General features: G+C 33.7%; 3 protein-coding genes across 3 annotated transcripts; 1 reads left to right on the forward strand and 2 right to left on the reverse strand.

The window, feature by feature from the left end:
• Positions 1-251: 251 nt before the first annotated feature.
• Positions 252-1,869, reverse strand: LOC7455829 (major latex allergen Hev b 5). The gene is made up of 2 exons (XM_002323122.4): positions 1,644-1,869; positions 252-1,059 (listed from the first exon to the last, which is right to left on the reverse strand). Exons 1-2 carry the CDS (start codon positions 1,656-1,658, stop codon positions 640-642), a joined length of 435 nt encoding a protein of 144 aa, XP_002323158.1. The 5' UTR covers positions 1,659-1,869; the 3' UTR covers positions 252-639.
• Positions 1,870-7,755: 5,886 nt separating this feature from the next.
• Positions 7,756-12,663, reverse strand: LOC7453703 (uncharacterized). Its single transcript, XM_002323123.4, has 8 exons — positions 12,361-12,663; positions 11,985-12,078; positions 11,492-11,611; positions 11,349-11,397; positions 11,058-11,157; positions 10,878-10,939; positions 10,644-10,702; positions 7,756-8,173 (listed from the first exon to the last, which is right to left on the reverse strand). The coding sequence occupies exons 1-8, from the start codon at positions 12,510-12,512 to the stop codon at positions 8,069-8,071; spliced, it is 741 nt and encodes a 246-aa protein (XP_002323159.3). The 5' UTR covers positions 12,513-12,663; the 3' UTR covers positions 7,756-8,068.
• A 4,162-nt stretch (positions 12,664-16,825) lies between these two features.
• Positions 16,826-18,968, forward strand: LOC7453704 (uncharacterized; the record flags this gene model as incomplete). Its single annotated transcript, XM_024587606.2, has 5 exons — positions 16,826-17,209; positions 17,309-17,420; positions 17,960-18,041; positions 18,517-18,568; positions 18,685-18,968. Coding segments are annotated over 5 exons (768 nt in total), but the record flags the coding sequence as incomplete, so codon positions are not given.
• Positions 18,969-19,066: the final 98 nt, after the last annotated feature.

Genomic DNA, 19,066 nt, shown 5'->3' on the forward strand with positions numbered 1-19,066 from the left:
TGTCACTTCCACAGCTAGGAAGAACATCCCAATTGATTTGGCAACATGTTCTACTCAACTCTCCATGTTTCCTCCATGAGAAGGATTGGGTCCCAACTGGCCTAGAAATCTACTGCTGCAAACAGATACTGAGGGATGATTCACACCTACATTCAAGATCTATGCATTGGACTTTATACTAAAACCTTGGGAAGCCATATTTTTCGATAAACAGAAGCAAAGAAAAATAGCAATAGCAAGTGCTCATCAACTAAACATAAATTATAATTTTTATTATCAAGCCTAGAGATCACATCATCACACCATTTCAAAACCAATAGAACCTATTGGAACCCACATAGATCCAAACCCCATGCCATCATCATGAGTCATGGCTCATGACCCTTACACTTCAATAGCGACCATCCTTGTTGTGTATTCTGACCTGGGCTGGCAACCTGATGCGGATCCAAGTGCTTAATATTGACTCTGTAGCTTCCACATCCCATAATCCCACCCAAAACCCTTTTCTTTAGCCATAATCATAAATCAATAAAGAGAGAAATGAAACAAAACAGAAACCTCATGAGGACTTTGACAATGCAACCTAACAGAAACAAAGACCCCCACCAGTACTATCATTCACTTCATAGAATCTATTCACTCAGTGATCTCCACTGGAACTTCTGTGCTGGTTGTCTCTGCAGCTGGTGCTTCAGCTGGCTTCTCTTCTTCTGCTGGTTTCTCTTCCTCAACAGGAGCTGGTGCTGCCTCCTTCTTGGTCTCTTCTTTGGGCTCCTCAGTAACAGTTTCTGCAGGAGTCTCCTCAGGAGTTTCTTCTACTGCTGGAGCTGCAACCTCTTCAGGCTCAGCTTTTGCTGGTTCTTCAACAACCTCCTTGGTTTCAACCTCAACTGCAGGTTCAGCTTCAGGTTCTGCGGCCGGGGCAACAGCGGGTGCTGCTTCTGTTAGTTCTTCGGCTACTGGCTCAGAGGCGGGTGGTGCAGTTTCAGTGGTTGTCTCCTCGGTCTTGGTCACCTCAGGTACCTCAGCCTCTGGAATTGCTGGAGCAGCTGCAACCTGCAACAATAAGCATACTGATATTTATCTCAAAATGTATAATCCAATGGAAGAAAGCTAGAAGAAGGGTTCTTTAAGATTCATTTTTTCTTAATCATCTGCTGATCATCCATTCTATCTACAGAAGTAGTTTCCTTTAACAACAATCAACAAAAGCTTAGAATATGTAGAATTCTTGCTAGAACATAAAGAAACCTGTAGGTTGATCAAGAAAAGAAGTTTCAATAAACTGTAAGATTGAATCCTCTCCATCGCAATCCTCATATAAACAGAAGGATCGGATGAAATCTAGCATAGACAATATTGGAGTGGTCTATCACTTGAGCTAGAGGTAGAAATTTGATCATCATCAATATAACAAGATCAGGTTATGAAACTTATTTGATCATAAAAGTAGTAAACAACAAATTATAACTTGATCAATAAGATAATATTATACAAAAGGGCTAATCAATTAATACAAGTTGATGAATATCAGATATTATTGTAAAACTAAAATGAGACTGAGTGATATATCACTTGAGCAAGATCAAGATGGGTTGTAATAGCATTCCACTAAGAAATATTTTAGAAGACATTTTTACCTCAACAGTAGCCATTTGGTTAAAAGCTAACAGGATTTGAAGAAAGATTGGAGAAAAGGAGGAAGGAGGGTTGGTGTAGGCACAGGAGAAGGATGCTTGTGAGCTAGTGAAGTGAAGAGATGATCAATGAGAGAGCTATTTATAGAGGAGTGATGAAATGCATAGATTAATGAGAGCATGAGATCATAGGGAGCATGCTCACTTGAAGAATCTTTCAACATAGACACCTCATATTGCTGTCAAGACACAGTGGCATGTCTTGCTAGTTGTAAATATTTTATTTCTTTTTTAATTTTGAGATAAGGGTTTTTTTTTATATGATTTTAATAGCTAGGATTGACAAATACTTGATCCAACAATGAATTGGCAATGCCATATGGTGGAGGCCATTTCTCGTATCAGCATCATATCTTTCTTTTGAGTGGGTTCCTATGTGTTTTTTTTTTCCCCAGTAGGGCATAATGTAGGTTAATTACTGCTTAAATCCCATATGATGCATTCATGTTTCTGTGTAGGATTTCTATTTGATCTTCTGTTAATTTGTAATATTCTAATTAACCTTGCATTTTTTTTTAATCTTTTGATATTTTAGTGGAATATCCACGGCTAGATCATGTTGATATCTAAATCGATAAGAATTCATGTGTTTTTCTTTTTAATTTATATTGTTTGGATTCATATTTATATTCTATCCATTATTCATGTATAAATATTCAATATCAAACACAAATATTATAGGATAAAATAAAAGTTTTTTATATAAGATTTATTTGTTTCTCATCTTAAAAAATTAGAAATCAAATCCCACTTTTTCTATATATATAATGCAAAGAAGGTGCAAGATTCTACCAAAAAATATTAAAAAAGAAAAAAATAATAATCAAATAAACTCTGTAATTATTGAAATAATAATAAAAAATGGTGCATACACTATTGCAAACCCTAAAAAGGACAGAAATGGTGTCTCATCCAAGAATCAAGGCTCCTTAGTGCTAATCTTCATGATAATCAAAACCAGTGGCGTACAAGTAATGACAAATTTATTTCATATTTTGACATAATCACATGCCAAGCAATATATTTGTATGTACTAATGGAGTACAAAAATAGTTTTGCCATTTGAGAACATCAAGATCTTCAGCCTCCACGTTATAGCTGAATGCAGATCTTGTCCATAATTGTTTTGTTTAATTATTCCCAATTATTCTAATTAAGTACTAAACTTAAAGAGACGAGTTTTAATTATTTTTTTTGTTTGATTAATTTTTTATTTTTTTTTGCATATATAGATTGGAATGAGGATTTGGGAAGCTAGGATATTGATGCATGCATAATGTTTTTCAGTCGAACCCTAATTATGCTTACCTTTTATTTTATCATTTCACCATTTTGGATTCAAATTTATATGAAGGTTATAAGGGAAAAAAACTATCATAAATTTAAATATATTAATTCGGATATATATGAATGATGTGTTTAAAAATTGATAGAAAAATAACTTAATCTTGACATATTAAAACTAACTTGAAATACTTTTATAATGAAAACAAACAAATATATATATATATATATGATTCTTTTTAATCACTTTTAGTATAGATATCAGTTATTATATAGAAATTAATGAGATTTTTTTGTTCAAGAGTAAGGAATATCTTCAAACAAGTTTTTGTATCAACCATGATATCTTCGCTTCTAAACTAAAAGAATTAAAATAATATTTTTTAATTTAAAAATATAAATGTAACCACAGTCATACCTGTATTTCCAAATACATATTAAATATTATTCTCAAATTTTAAAAACTTATATTTTATATCAATTTAATTCTAATAACAAGTTATATTAAAAAACACGGGCACAATTATATATCCTTGTTTCCGAACTAAAAACATTGAAATGATATTTTTTATTCAAAAATAAAAATGCAACAGCAATCATGCTTTTGTTACCAAATAGATTCTAAGTATTATTCTTATACGATTTAAAAAAACATACCTCATATGTTAATGTGATTAGTTGAAAAAAGTTAAGGTGCTCTTTTCTCCAAAGTAATATTCAACAAATATTAATTATGAGGAGTGTAGCTTAACTGGTAAAATTTTGAGTTTACTCTCCAGAGATTACCAATTTGAGTGTTACAAACTTCAGGGCTACTGAAGGTTTACATGGTCGTTAATTTTAGGATCTCGAGAAATTAATTAAGATGCGCGTAATCTAACCCAAATACTCAAAATTAACAATATTTATATATATATATATTCAACAAATATTTGCGGCAGCTTTGGTATCTACACATATAATGATAGTATTAGGGCAAAGAAAGGCTAATTGAAGGCACTTTTAGGGCATGAAAACACTAATTAAGGGCCTGCCTTTTACTGTTGTGGTCAAATAATTTGCCATTTTTAAGGTTTTTCACTTTTTCACTTTCCACAAACCACAAACATTTTCATATTTTAGTATCGACGTGGAGCCCAACAAAAGCCAGCAATGGTGTCTAGGCCGGTGCCTGAAGTGGGGCCTTCAATCACCGGCTATGATCATTACCATCCAAATGACTCCTGTTGGATGGCCCCCACAATAAAAATTGAAACAATTTTGGTGCCATGGTTTTTTTCTTTTCATGGTAATGTTCTCAAGTTGTTTTTATATATTAATTTCATTTTACTTTACGTTTTTAATTAGATTAAAACAAGTTTTTCTTATTGATATTAAGATTTCGTATAGCTACTGTTTTTTTAAAAGATTCATAATAAAAAAAATTATTATTGAACGCAAAAAACATGTCAAGATTATAAATAAATAAATATAACCTTATTATCTCTTGATGGTTTCATTTTAAGTATGATTTGATTGAAATTAAGAGATTGATGGAGATTTAACTTTAAAAAAAAGAAAAAAAAAAGAGATTTGAATTATAGTACCAGAAAGAAGTACCATGGACCATGATTTTGCTTCTTTTTTTTTTCCTTCTTTATATATATAACCCTTTTATATATATATATATATATATATATATATATATATATATATATATATATATATATATATATATATATATATAGCCTTGGAAACCGACCTTCCTAAAGATGGAGCTTTTGGTGGGCCAACGTCTACATGCTTTCCAGGTAGGACTCTCGTGATGTTGGGACCCACTTTCAGCCGTCTGATTTGCCACGCTTGATCACAGTCATTGATCTGATCATGTCTTCGTACAATGCCATCTCATTTCTCCAATACCAAAATAAAAAAAAAAAAAAACCTTCCACTCCATGTCTTTAAAATATGATATTTTTTTAATTAATCAGGTATTAGATTTGATCTGTAATAATCACGAGTTGGGGTTCTTTCAGGACCACTGGAAACTTACATAATCGTTAACTTCAGGACCCGTGAAATTAGTCGAAGTGCACATAAGCTAGTCCGGACACCCACGTTAATAAAAAAAATAGTATTTTTTAGGTTAAAAATCTTGTATTTTAATATCATCTACTATATTTATGAAAAAATTATATTAAAAAATTCATTATGGATACATAATTATATAATCTATCTAAAAAGTAATTAAAAATGTATTTTCTTTTCAATGTTAAAAATATTATAGGTCCAACTTGTATGTTGATTAAGACAATCTATTTTTTTTTTTTCCAGAAAAAGCTAGACATCCAAAATTCAAAACAACAGGATGAAAAGCTAATTTATCGGAAAAGAAAAAAGAACAAATTAAATGTGCATCGCATCTCAATTTAAATTCATGTACATGTTGATCAAGACTTCCAAACTTCTAGTGGTAATTAAAATACCATAAATGTGTTCATAACAATAAATAAATAAATATATATATATATATATATATATATATATATATATAAATGCGAGAAATGATCGACCTATTTGCACCTTGAAAGGAACATGATACCATCACACCACAACAAGAGGTCCTCTGTCATTATGAGACTTTGCATGACAATCCATTTTGCACCCTATAGAAGAACTTGCATTAAACCACAATATTAATTACTCAAATTATTGTTGAACAACAATATTCCTCTCATTAATTTACCTTCATTGCTTGATAGGAGAAGAAAGCAATCAAAATATAAGAAAGAATGTTTGTGGATTCAGCTATGAATTGGTTTGTTTCTAACATTATCGTTCATATTTAAATTTAAAGAAAAAGAAAAAAAAGAAAAAAATAATAACTTTTGGCATACTAAGAATGTATTTTTAATCCAAAAACAACTAAAAATTAAATTAGTGTTTTTTTTTTCAGAAAAAAAAATTAAATAGCACTTTAAAAAACAGGTTTATCTACGCAAACAAACACTTGGTGTATAGAACTAATTTAAAAATATATTGGCCCATAAAGAATTTTCTTCTAAAAAGAGAACTACAGATAGGAATGGTGCGTGTGTCATCTTCTCGTTGCCTATACATGGACACACTGTAAAGTGAGAAAGAAGAGATGGGAGGTTTAAGAGGGATCCTAAATACGTGACCCCATGAGATTATGAGCCGTTGAGCAGGTAGGAACATGGCACATTGGATGGCTTGACATGGGACAGCATGGGCTAACCCTAATGGCTTCTTGTTATTGATTACATCAACACCCCAATGGCCATGATTTATAGACAGAGGAAGCTGTGGACTGTGTAGTGAATCATTTAGGTTCTTGACAGATGAACCATTTCTATCAAGCTTTCTGTGGGGGCCATAAATCAACATTCCTTCGACTATGCTTCTCACCCTTTAAAAGGTCGTCGTCTGCATGTGTGCACCATCTAGGCTAGGCTAGGCTAGGCTAGCATTTGATGCGTTTCTGTAGAGATCGGGAGTTTCACTGGTATAATATATACCTCCGTGTTTGCACATCAAAATAATTTTAATTTTTTTTTAGATAAACAGTGTTTCAGCTGTAATACCTAAACACCTGTTGGATTGTTTATACTTTAATGATCATGTATATACAGTATAATCGAAGGTGTAGATAGCTTATAGATTTTAGATAAAATCCACAGAAGATGATGTAAACATGAAATAATACTTCTTGAAAGATTAGCTATATATCGGATTTGATCTAATTAACATCATTTATAGTATCGCATGGCTATGTATTTTCAGCTCTTAAGCCTCTCAACTAGGGATCAGGAATCAAGAACCTAAATAGTATATAAGCTTCGAATATGATCACCTCTCCCCTTAAAAAAAAAAAAAACATTTTCAAAACAAAACCCACTATAAATCTATGAGTTAAAACAATACATTTTAGAAGACCAATTATGTAACGAATTTAAGCCAAGATCATCGTATTAATTATGTCTTGTATTTTGGCTGCTAAGATTCCAACAAGGTTGGTGTAAAAGGAGCTTTCAATGCCGCCATATCAGGAAACTTTACAGCAGGAGGTAACATTTTACTGTCATCTAGATTCAGCATGTCAATGTTTTTAAGCATGTATGTAATAAGCATAACACAAGCCCATAACGTGTCCAAGCATGCAAGAGCCAAGAAGGAGCATCTCAGGACGTACAGGTTTGAAGTTTCAAACCTTGCCAGGTTCAGAGACACACAGTTCTTCCTTCTCTAAAATTCAACTGAAATTTGTAAGCAAATCTTGTAAATGAATCTCATTGATATGAAAGGGAGAGCACAGAGTACAGTGCAGAAATAGATAATTGCTCCTCTAGATATGAAATTTCAGTATTTGGAACTTGAGAGGGAAATCCACTCTGAGGGTGGCCCAGGGACAGCTTTATGCTGCTAAATTTTCTGCTATAACTTAGCAATCCACCTGGTCAATAGAGAAAGTGTTTAAGAAAGAAGGGGGGCAGCTCCGACAGGATACATCAATGAAGGTTCGAAGTGACAGAAGTTTCCAACACAGAATGTCAGCTTAGGCTGAATCTGTTTATCTTTTGAATCTTGTAAAGTTCCCACCATATATGATGGCTATCGAGTAATAATGCAATTTACTGTAAACCCTGGAGAAAAAGAAACAAACACCATAGGATTGCTCAACCCACTAGATAAAGGCATCACTGGTTCGTCCACTCGCAGAAAAAAGAAAGAACAGATACAAAAATCAAGCATTATCTAAAACCTAGCATCATAACACACTACCTGGTAATTGATTTCATTGTCAAGTCATTAATATGTTTCAAATGTTCTTGGACAGCAAGCTGAAAGATATGCGTTTACAGGGAAAGTATGATATTACCACCAGCAGTGTGGAAAATTTCTCCAATGGTTGTAATAAAATTCGAATTCAATCTAAATGCTACAATGATGGATTCGCTGGTTCTTATAATTGTTAGCCAACGCACTGACAGCGAACAAGCAAAACTCCAGTAAGAATCCATGAAAGAACAAGGAAGCCTTGTTGAGCATAAACCCATTTGGCAGCTGGCGCTTGTTGCCGAAGTTCAGCTCACAAGTTTTTTCAACACTGCTTCAGCACGCTGCTCAAATTTTGGTAGGGCCCATTCATGCTGAATTATGTCAAGGCCATCTTTCTCAGCACTCAAGTTCTGAGGAGAATACAGATAGATAAGATTAGTAGTCAACAGTTTTTGCTTAACATTATACGTACAGATATATACTCACCGAGTTAAAATATGAAAGAGAAGTTGTATGGTACAAAATTCTTTCTTGGTACATCTCATACTTGAACCATATATTTAACTGATTACAAGGCAAGGCCAGTGGACATTCTTGCCCATAAAATTTAATTTACATTTATAAAGTACAAATCAGTCCCAACAATTCCAATCCCTTTGGAAAATGCAATATATTCACACCTTTCCAGATCTTCCATTACCTGGCTAAAATTCAACTGATGAAAACGGGGATCAAGTATGTTGTCGGGGTCCCATAAGAAAGATTCTCAACAATAAAAAATCAAAACCCTAATCATGCACAAGACATTTCTAAAGTAACAAAGAAAAAGAAGCCAATGCTGTTCAGAAAAGCAGGTTAGTAATTATGGTGACATGCTTAGAAAATTTAAAACAAATTAAAGCAGGCATCATGGAATGCCCCACATGCCTAATCATGTATACCTATGACCATTTCATAAGAGTATCATAACCGCACCACCTGAGGAGCAAAAGAGTGGCCGAGGCAGCAAAATGGACAGCTGGAAATGATGGCAGCAGCCATAAGAGAGGCTAGTCAAATAGAGAATGAACATTACAGCGTTGACCTGAACCAAGCAAGGCCTAACTTTATAGTGTTGACCTCATTATTATGAATCAAATCCCACATTATGCTTTCTTTTTGGTGTGTGCAGTGGGGGAAGGTGATTGGGGGTTCTGTAAAGAATCTCCAATGTTATTCTTTTGGCGTTCGCTTCAATTGGTGCAAAATGATAGAGGATCCAGACATGCAGTTATCCAGAACTGACCAAACCCAACCCACAATGGCAAACCTAGGCCCAGTACTGAGAAAATTAAGCTGGCCAAGGGCAACCTCAAGGCTGTCATCTCCTTTACTCGGTGTCTTAAATATTCCTGCCTGCAATATTCCTTTTACAACCCACCAGTCAAATCAGTCTAATCACAACCCATTCTCGGCATAGTGCTAGCAAAAAGCCTTCTATTTTCGTAGGAAGTGGCGGCAGATAATAATAATAAAAAGAGCTCTATACACAATACTAATCACAAGGACAAGTTCAAGTGCAATTTGAAGCCCTTCAATTGACAAAGTTATAGTCTTCTGAAATATAACTGGGGATCCATAGCTAATTCTATCATAGAGAAATCTAAGAGCCTATATCAATGATATATCATATAAGGACTTCCTTTAATTCCAAATCATCTGCTATTTGGCTTTTCCCAGAAAAGAAAAAAGGTATTAAGGAAAAAAAAGGCAAGCTGCATAACAGACAGTTGAGCTAACTGGACCACTTAAGAACTCAATATGATAAGCAATGCCTGCAAGTGATAATAATGAAAAGGTGCAGCCAATGACCTACAGCATCATAGTATTTTTGGACAGCATTGACAACAGGCAGGACACAATAAGGAACCCACCCAGATACCTGTTACCTAAACACCAGCACCAGTGCTTGCAATAAGTCTATATGGAAGCTATCTACTTCTAATGAACCCTTGAAACCCCATCAGCCATCAACAACTCATGAAAGGACATGGTAGTCTTGCTTAGTTGGTACTTGGTAGACAATGGATACCTGTTACCTAAACACCAGCACCAGTGCTTGCAACAAGTCTATATGGAAGCTGTCTACTTCTAATGGACCCTTGAAACCCCATCAGCCATCAACAACTCATAAAAGAACTTGGTAGTCTTGCTTAGTTCGTAGTTGGAAGACACTTGTTGCCTCTAGCACCATTAAATCACCAGGTCTAAAATTCTAGTTGTACTTTTGTAGAGGTTTGAATTGTTCAATTTAAATATGGTCCAACAGCTTCTTAATTTCTTTTACTCATTTAAATAAAAAGACTTAGCTGTTAAGATGTATCTAAATAGCAATTCCAATGGGAAAGATTGATTCAACTCCCAATCATCTCTATTCAAATCTGAGTTGCTAGTAAAACCACTGAATCTAAAGATTTTGTTCATGATAGAATCATAAAGATGTATCATGAATTTGCCTTTTTCACACAATGATGGGATCACAATTAAATAAATGGCAACTACTTAACTACAAAGCCGTATGGTCCCAGTGACAGTATCCATCTATTCCCATTAGTACAACCTTGGCAGTATCAATCTACATGGTCTAGATTTAGGGCAGTAAAATAGAAACCAGCAGATCAATACACAAGGGCAATTCTTTGGACACAATAACAGTCATACTGCAATCGATGTAGTAAGGACATTATTATTAATAACTAAATCTGTTCAAAAAGATCATGTAAGGTATACTCATTATAGATAGTAGTCAAAAAGGACTGAAAATATCTATAATGTTTAACCATTTAAACAGTTTGGTTTTGCAAGCTAAAATGATCAATAGAGGGCCAGTTAAGTTTGTACCTTGGTTGGATCAAAACCAAAACCACCCATTTGCATCATCCGCTGGGTATCATCCATAGCTGCATTACAAAAATCGTATTTGAGCATCTAGAGAATATATCCAGAAATCCTAAAGTATGCTAAAGTCCAATTTATGCTTCTAGACTCTGGCACCAATGATTTTGCAAGAGAAGCAGCAATTCAGATCTCAGACAAAATAGATATAACTACGAAGATTTATGAACTAATACTAACCATTTTCTTCACCCAGAATGAGACTAAATAAACCCCTTAATCCAAACAAATTAAGGAAATACCTGCAACAGAAAGGGATTGTGGACAAATAGAGATATTAAACTAAGCACAAGTCCAGAATTCTCTAGAAAAAGCTTCTCAGCAATTTTTCAGAATATAATTTCTCATATAGACAAATACCATGATCGACTGCTAACATAGCTAACATCCACAGTGCTCAAATCAATCCCATTTTGCAGCATTGATCTGAATCTCTGAGTCAGTGGAAATGGTATCTTGGCTGCATGGAATAAGAGATCATAACAAAGTTGTAAAGATCAAATCCAGAAGGAATTTAAGATCGACAAAGGTCATATACTCATAAATTACTTATAAAATATAGAGATAAACCATATTTTGGCATGAAGGACATGAAACGTAGTTTAAGAATCAAAAAGCTAAAAAAAAAAAAGCAAAAAAAAAAAGACTGACCTGCAACAAATCCAGAGAAGAAAAAGTTGACCCATGCAAAGGTAAGAGTCTGGAAGAAGAAAAAATCACAACTCAATATGCTAAATTATCTTGTTTGAAAAGACACATTAGAGAAGGCCAAAAAGCTCTTGAACTGTTAATACCTGGGGTATAATCATAGAAAGGTTTTTCTTCATCATATCCATAGCCATATTTGGGTCAGAGAACATTTGTGCTTGTGGATTCTGACCCTGGCCCTTGGGAACATGCAACAATCCATTTTCCTAATCAAGAGTAATTAACTTTTACGTTAGCATCTTACCTACTGGAAATGGAAAATTTCAAGCTAGCATCAGAATTATGACCCTAAATGTAGCTCTCACATACCAAATCTGAGGTGCACAAGCAAAGCAATGCAACATATCATATATCTAAACCCCTCCAATACATTTAAAAAAAATACAATACGAATCATGTCAGACCTGCTTGGAAATTGAAAGAAAATGTACTTTAAAAAAAACAACCAAATCTCAAATCTCTTTCACAAAATTAACCACAAAACATAACCAATTTAGATACTTCTACAAACAATTAACAAATCCAACATTCAATCACCCTAAACCAAACAAACCAAAAACAATAAAAATAAATCAAAACCTCATTGCTAAAATAAGCCCTTCGAGCTCGAAACGACTTAGCAGGTATAAAGTTAGCTCCAGCTCGCAAATTCCTTGCTCTCACAACAACTTGCCTGCAATAAAATCACAACAACAAACAAACTTTAATACAAATAAAACAAATTCTGACATACGTTTTCAATAACGTAAAAAAAATAAATCACTAAAACTACCAGCAAAAACATGAAAAATCACAAAAGAACCAGAATTTAGCACTAAAGAGAGAGTTTATGACATGGGTATTCAATAACTAGCCAAAGTTCACCAAAACCAGCACAAAAATAATCTAAATCACAAAAAGAAACAAGCTTTAACGCTAAACAGAGATTATGTGACATGGGTTTTTGATAACTAACCCTTCTTTAACAATTTTAGCATCCGGAGTTTGCTGAGATTGCATAAGCTTTGAAACAAAGTAACGAAGGATCCCAATAAGAATCATCACTACTGTTAATGGGATCAGCACCCAATCTCTTATAGCTGTGTCTAGCACTAGATCTTCTGCCATTGATTTCTTGATTGGACGGAACCCACCAAAATCAGACACAAAGTCCTGATCTTTCGAGAGACTAATGTACAGTCTTTTGCTCTTTAGTTCTGGTCTCTGGTTTGTTTGTGATTGAAGGAGAAGGGATGTGAGTGTCTTTGTTGGAATAGATTAGGGGTGTTGTTGTCTTTTAGAGTAGCTGAGATTCACAACGCAGGGTTTCAATCTGGTTTTTTTTTTATTATTATTTAAAATCTATTTTAAAAAAAGTTTGAAATATTTTAAATTAAAATTATTTTATATTTTTAAATTATTTTGATATGCTGGTATAAAAAATAAATTTTAAATTTTAAAAAAAATTATTTGGTATTATAACAACACTTATTTTTCAAAATATTTTTTATTTAGAAATAAATCAAAATAATATTTATTTTATTTTTTAAAATTTATTTTTGACATCAACATATCAAAACAATCTAAAAATATTAAAAATAAAACAAATAAAACTTAATTTATTTGATTGGACTCATTAATTCAAAATTTGATCGAATAGAATTTTATTTTAAATTGTTTTTTATTTTGACCTGATGAAATTTAAGTATTTTAATTAACTGATCTATAATTTAAGTAACCTGGCTTAATCTATAAAATACCTGTTTAAGTTAACTTTAATTATTTTTTTAATTTTATTCAAGATAATATTATTTTAATTTTTAATTTTAATATTCATTCTAATTGACTCTTTGATCTGTAAAATAACATGATAAACTAATGACTCAAGCCCTAAAATAGGCAACTGTGGTTTGGACTCGTGCAAGAAGTGTTTGTTTATAATATTAATGTTATGAAGTTTTCTTTCAAAGCAAGCATGTAAAAACTTATAATTCTTGTATTGATCTATTCAATATATCATTAATTAGATATGAGAGTTTACTTAATTAGTTAAAAATGAATGTTTGACATGATTTTCATGCTCTTTATTGATCTTTCATGAAATCAAGTAAAATATAGCTAGGGAAGTTTTTGGTATTTTAGTATAAATATTTTTTTAAAGTTTTTTTTTTAAAAAAAATATATCAAATAATTATTTTAGATTTTTTTAAAATTTTAACATCAATACATTAAAATTATATATAAAAAAAATTAAATCAATTTGATGTTTTTTCACATCAAATTCACTTTTAAAAAACACCTAAAAGGATCAAATTTGATAATTTTTCACATCAAATTTATTTTAAAAAAGCACCCAAAATCAAAAAATACCACTAACTAAACCTGCTTGATACATGACTTGTTACTTATTATCGGATAATAATAATTAAGTCAAAGGGTGATCCTTTTTGTAAATCAATATTTTAAGGACTGAGGTTCGAAGAAGGGCGTAAATTTTTCTCTGACAAGTCTCTTGAAGTTTCCAGTTGCCACACTACAAAACTAGTCCCTCCCTGAGCACAAAACTTGAACTTGCTGAGTTTAACAACAGTAATTGGAGTTTGTTCAAAACCGAGGAAAATCCTGTCATGGTTGAAGTGTCCGTAGAGTTCAAAACATAAGCACCTGGATGGCGAAAGGAAAAGCAAAAAGGGACTAGCCTGTTAAGTGGCATAACATGATCAGAGCCAGTACATATATATCCTCTGGTAGACTCGTAATGGTTTCAATTGATTTGATTCGATTCGGCTGGTGCTGTGTGTTGTTTGAGTGGGTATCAAGGCTTTTCTGATTCGGCTAACAAAGCAAAAGTGTTTCGGCGTAGTTTGCTTTCACTTCTGCAAGCTCGATGTGTGTTCTGTAAAAGAAGTATTGGAACTTCTAGCCATCTTTTCATTCAATGTGTTTTTGCTTGGAAGTTGTGGATGGAATTCCTAGCTTGGTGGGGTATTAGTGGCTGCTTCCCAAAAACTGCTGATGATATGTGTTAGTAATGATCTACAATGGTGCCAGGAAAATTCAGAAACATTCATGGCAACCTCTCTTTACTTGTATTGTTTGGAGTCTGTGGCTTCATCGGAATGATGTAATCTTTAATGATGCTAGCTACTCCAGATCTTATGGTTGAAGATTGATAGAAACACTTTTGCTTACACCGGAATATTGGATCTAGGATCAAATTCTGGAATAACAGAATAACTCATAGCTGACTTTTACCATCTTTTCTTTTGCCTGGTCTTCATTCCCTTTTTTTCCTTGCAGCAGCCTTACTTTTATGGCTTTTTTTTTTTTTTTTTGTCTTGTTTCTGTTGTTTCCTTTTTTTTCTACTTCTTTGACTGTCTTCTTATTAGCTAAAGGTAATAAAATCTAGAATATTATCTTAACAAAAAGGGGGGCAGCCTGCCTTCTCAATGGGGTGAGTTTAATTTTCTCTAATTACATTCAAGTTCGAATCTGCTGGGAATCAAGCTTTCCTTGATAAGCATCATGTTAAAGTAGTTGTAGTAGAATCAGCTTAAAATCCCAAATCAATTACAAGTATAAAAATATATAAAAAATAAATGTAATCAATCACAAGATTATGTACAAAATTTACGTAATTTAATAACTTATGTCTTATTTTCATAGACAAGACAATCAAAAAACAAAATTTATATGAGAAAGTAAAAATTACAAGGTAAATCCATCCAAAATCCCAAATTAAATAACCCAACGTTGACGGCTATTTTTTTTTTTTTTTGATTCGAGGAAACTCCACTCTCTGAAAAGCGTACTTTGTGAGTTCATGTGAATGAGTAAAATTCCGGCTGTTCCAGGCTCTTACAAGAGATGTACACCCTGACTCGAACTCGAGACCTATTGTGTAGATCTCAAACCCTTTATCATCAGACTACGCCTCCTAGAAACATTGACTACTAATTGCTAACGCTAATCCGACTACTTAATTACGTATGGTTTTCTGCAAGGTATCATTCTGTAGGTATCATTCTTGGGATCATGCAGAATGCTTGCCTTTTCACCTGCCTCTATCAGAATTTCAGCATTTTTCAAAGTAAGCAGGGGCTTCAAAAATATGTAGTTATAGCCCTCAACTCTCTGAGGCAGCTTAATCACAAACCGCAGTTCCCATGAATCCTTCATGGACCAAATGTAAGCCTCGTCAACTTTTGAAAGATAGAAGGCTGATATCAATTCATCAAGCATATATACTTGTCTCCATGTGAATTCCCTCATTGTAATTCAAAATAGACTCTGGTTATCTCCTTGAACTCTTCTCTGCTCATGTCATATGAAACTATCAAATACCACCCCGTCCTTCCGATCATGCTAGTTGCTTTCTGGATAAGAAAATCATTGCCAAGCCAAATAGCAGCTTTGTAATTCAGATGGAATAATGGAATATACCTCCAATGTCCTTCCACCCATCAGCTTTCAAAGAGTAGACTCTAGGGCCTCACGTTCATATGAGTCGATGTCAATGAATGGCTTATCATTATATGAACACATCTTATGACCTTGTAATCATCTTCTTCTTGAAGATAACCAAACCCCAACAAAGGGAAAGAGTTCTCAACTGTGGCGATATTGAAACCCGAGAATGGAAGGAGTAATATGAAAACCCCAATAGAGGGATTCAAGAGAAAGATATCTCGATAGCACTTTTGGTCCGAAATGCAAATTAAGTATGCCCTTGCATGAACCAGAAATTTCTACGTTTTCTATGCTTAATGAAAAAGGCAATGACAGCCTTCTTGCCTTGCTCCATTCTTCATCTTCAACACAATAAAGCTTGGAGTCAAGCTTCAGGACAAGATTTGGGTTCTTCAAATTTGCTATTTGGATGCTACTTAACAAATTCTAGACTGCCAAGGAATATTGCCAACATTGACTTGACAGGCAGTCTAGCAAAAATGTCAGTGATGATTTATCACTAGGAATGTTAGATGACATTTCAGTGAATGTATAGTTGCTGGTGGATGCTGCTGAGCTTGGTGAACTCATTTTTGGCTATAGGCATATATGTTGTCAGATTAGCTGTATCCAAGGATGGGAGAAGATGGGAATATATATGGACAAAGCAGGAGGGCTCATTGGCCATACTTTCATTAATGAAAGATATCTGAGTAGATTCCGATCTACTATTTTCTTGAGAAAATAAGGAACCTCCTTAGATTACTGCTTGAAGCAATTGAAAGTATTGTTTCAAATTCTTTTCTTGCAATGAAACCCCAAAAAAACAAAGAATTATTTTCTTGCATGTTACTTAACCTTTCTTTGTTCCAAAGGTTCCTCAAAATAATTCTATATCCTCAAAACTTATGTTTATGATGCATCCCACATGCTTATGATCTTCATTCCTTCAACATTCCAATGGCCATTGTCTCTCACCCCACCTTGTTAAACGGAACTAGACTATTCGTCTCAAATTCACCTCCAAAACTCACCCCACAAGCAAGGAATTCCTACAGTCCCTACTACTAGTCATAAAAATATACGTACAAGAATTTGTGCTTGTGTTGCGAAATGCCATCCACAATTCTTGCACCAACCTTTGATTGAAACTAGCTTCTCTTCAAGGCATAGAGACTTATTGCCACTAGTGCCATCCAATGCTAAGACATCATCAGGATCAGGAGAGGAAGATAACCCAGCTGTAGAAACAGTTCTCAAGCTTTACACATCAATCAAGAACAAAAATATCAGGGAATTGTCTGATATAATTGGTGATGAATGCCGATGTGTTTGCAATTTCTTCTCCTTCTTCCAACCCTTCCAAGGGAAACAGGCATGCCCATTAAGTTTCCAACTTGCTAAATTCTTTTACCTAGAGTTGTAGCATCACACAAATGATATATATGTGATTCCTTTTGTTTTCCTTTTGCAGCAAGTGTTGAATTTTTTCAAAATTCTGATCAAATTCTTGGGAAACAATTTTGAATTTGTCGTGCAACCTACCTTCCATGATGGACTGAATGTTGGCGTAGCTTGGAGACTAAGTATATGCCACTGCCTTCTATCTCTCCTTTGTTGGTTTTTTGGGAAAACTTCATTAACATCCCTAATATTTTACCTCTTTCTCAATATTGTCATCCTAAACCGATTAATTTTATGAATTCCTCATTCAAAACCTATTAGAAATTAAGCAATGCTTCCTTTCCATAGACAAAACACGTTCAGAAAACACCTGGGTATTCTAGCATGGGAGGGAAACATTGTTTAATTCAAATAAGTTTGGGATGAGAAATCGATAAAATTAATCAGTTTGGGATGAAATTAAGAATCAAATAATATGTTAGGGACACAAATGAGGTTCTTCTTCTTCTTCTTCCTCCTTTTTCCTTGATAATTAGGAGGGCTCCAAGTGGAGACTTGGGGAGGGGACAAGGTACACAACCAACCATAGCAAGTTGGCTATATATGTTGTCATTGCCATCTCTTCACAGGGAAATTATCACAGTTTTGAGGAGTTGCAAGGGAAGCTTTTCTTACCATGTTTTTTTTTTTATGTTTGGTTAATTTATTTTGTAATTTATAGACTGGAGCAAGACACATGTGCCTTTCGGAAAGGGTTTTAGCTTCTACATTCTCCAAGTATACCAAGGGAGGATCGTCATAAGGTGTGTGATCAAAACATCTCCACAAGATTATCCATTAACCTCAAATTTCAAAAAAGAGAAACACTCATTTAATATAATATATAAATTAATCACTTAGTTATTATCTTTGAGATAGAAAATTGAAAGATAAAAAGATGGGAAAGATACGTCTCATTGTATTTTTTTATTTGAAAATATAGAAATTTATTCTAAAACTATTATATATATATATATATATATTCATTTTATTTCTTCGTTTTTAAGTCTTCAATCATACACTTTTCCGTCTTTATTAACTTTATATTTTGTATTTGTACATAATTATATATGACAAATTAATTATTATATAGATTGAGCCAATAGTATAAAAAAAATCTGACCACTAGCTTTAGCAATAATGGTTGGATTTACTGTATATTACATGAGCTAAATAATATTGATGATGCATGAGCTTTCCATTTGTCCATCTCATGAATGACAGTACTATATATTACAGGAATGTGGAGATGTTCATGGAACCACTTCTTCATATTGAGCCTTTTAGACTGGTAATTTGCAATCCCGATTTTCTTATTCACTGAATCCGGTGCAAATCAGAAGTAAGGGGAGGATACTGATGACTCCTTCTGGCATATGATAGACACCCTTTTTCCTTCTTCTGCAGAAAATGATGGGATTCGCCATGAGCATTGTGGAAAAGATGAGCTCCTGTAAATTGTCCAGAGACAAGGTGAAGAAAGCTGTGCTTGTTATGGTTTTGCTTGCTGTCATCTTGATCTTCTTAATGCCAGGGATGTATTAGGCAGCATAAACCCTGTAAGATGATGCAATCACAGCATCTCCTGTTTCAGTTAGTACTGTACCATGTGGTAGTGTGCCCAGAGATGCTCAGAATTTCTGTATGAGATTTGATTAGATTAATTCTAAAATAATTAAAAAATTAAATTACAGCATATTAGATTAAAAAACACAAAGGCCTAGAGACATGTGAAACCACCTCGTAAACCAGGTCCTAAACCGAATAGATCCATGGCACAAAAGCCATA

The sequence above is a fragment of the Populus trichocarpa genome, chromosome 16 (genome assembly GCF_000002775.5).
Source record: "Populus trichocarpa isolate Nisqually-1 chromosome 16, P.trichocarpa_v4.1, whole genome shotgun sequence".
In the NCBI taxonomy this organism is placed as follows: domain Eukaryota; kingdom Viridiplantae; phylum Streptophyta; class Magnoliopsida; order Malpighiales; family Salicaceae; genus Populus; species Populus trichocarpa.

Excerpts from the sequence above, each read along its gene's own strand:
- LOC7453703 (XM_002323123.4), bottom strand. The coding sequence starts at position 12,512 with ATGGCAGAAGATCTAGTGCTAGACACAGCTATAAGAGATTGGGTGCTG. Across the intron at positions 11,158-11,348 it reads CTTCTCTGGATTTGTTGCAG|CCAAGATACCATTTCCACTG; the intron begins GTCAGTCTTTTT and ends TATTCCATGCAG. Across the intron at positions 8,174-10,643 it reads TTGGTTTTGATCCAACCAAG|AACTTGAGTGCTGAGAAAGA; the intron begins GTACAAACTTAA and ends TATTCTCCTCAG.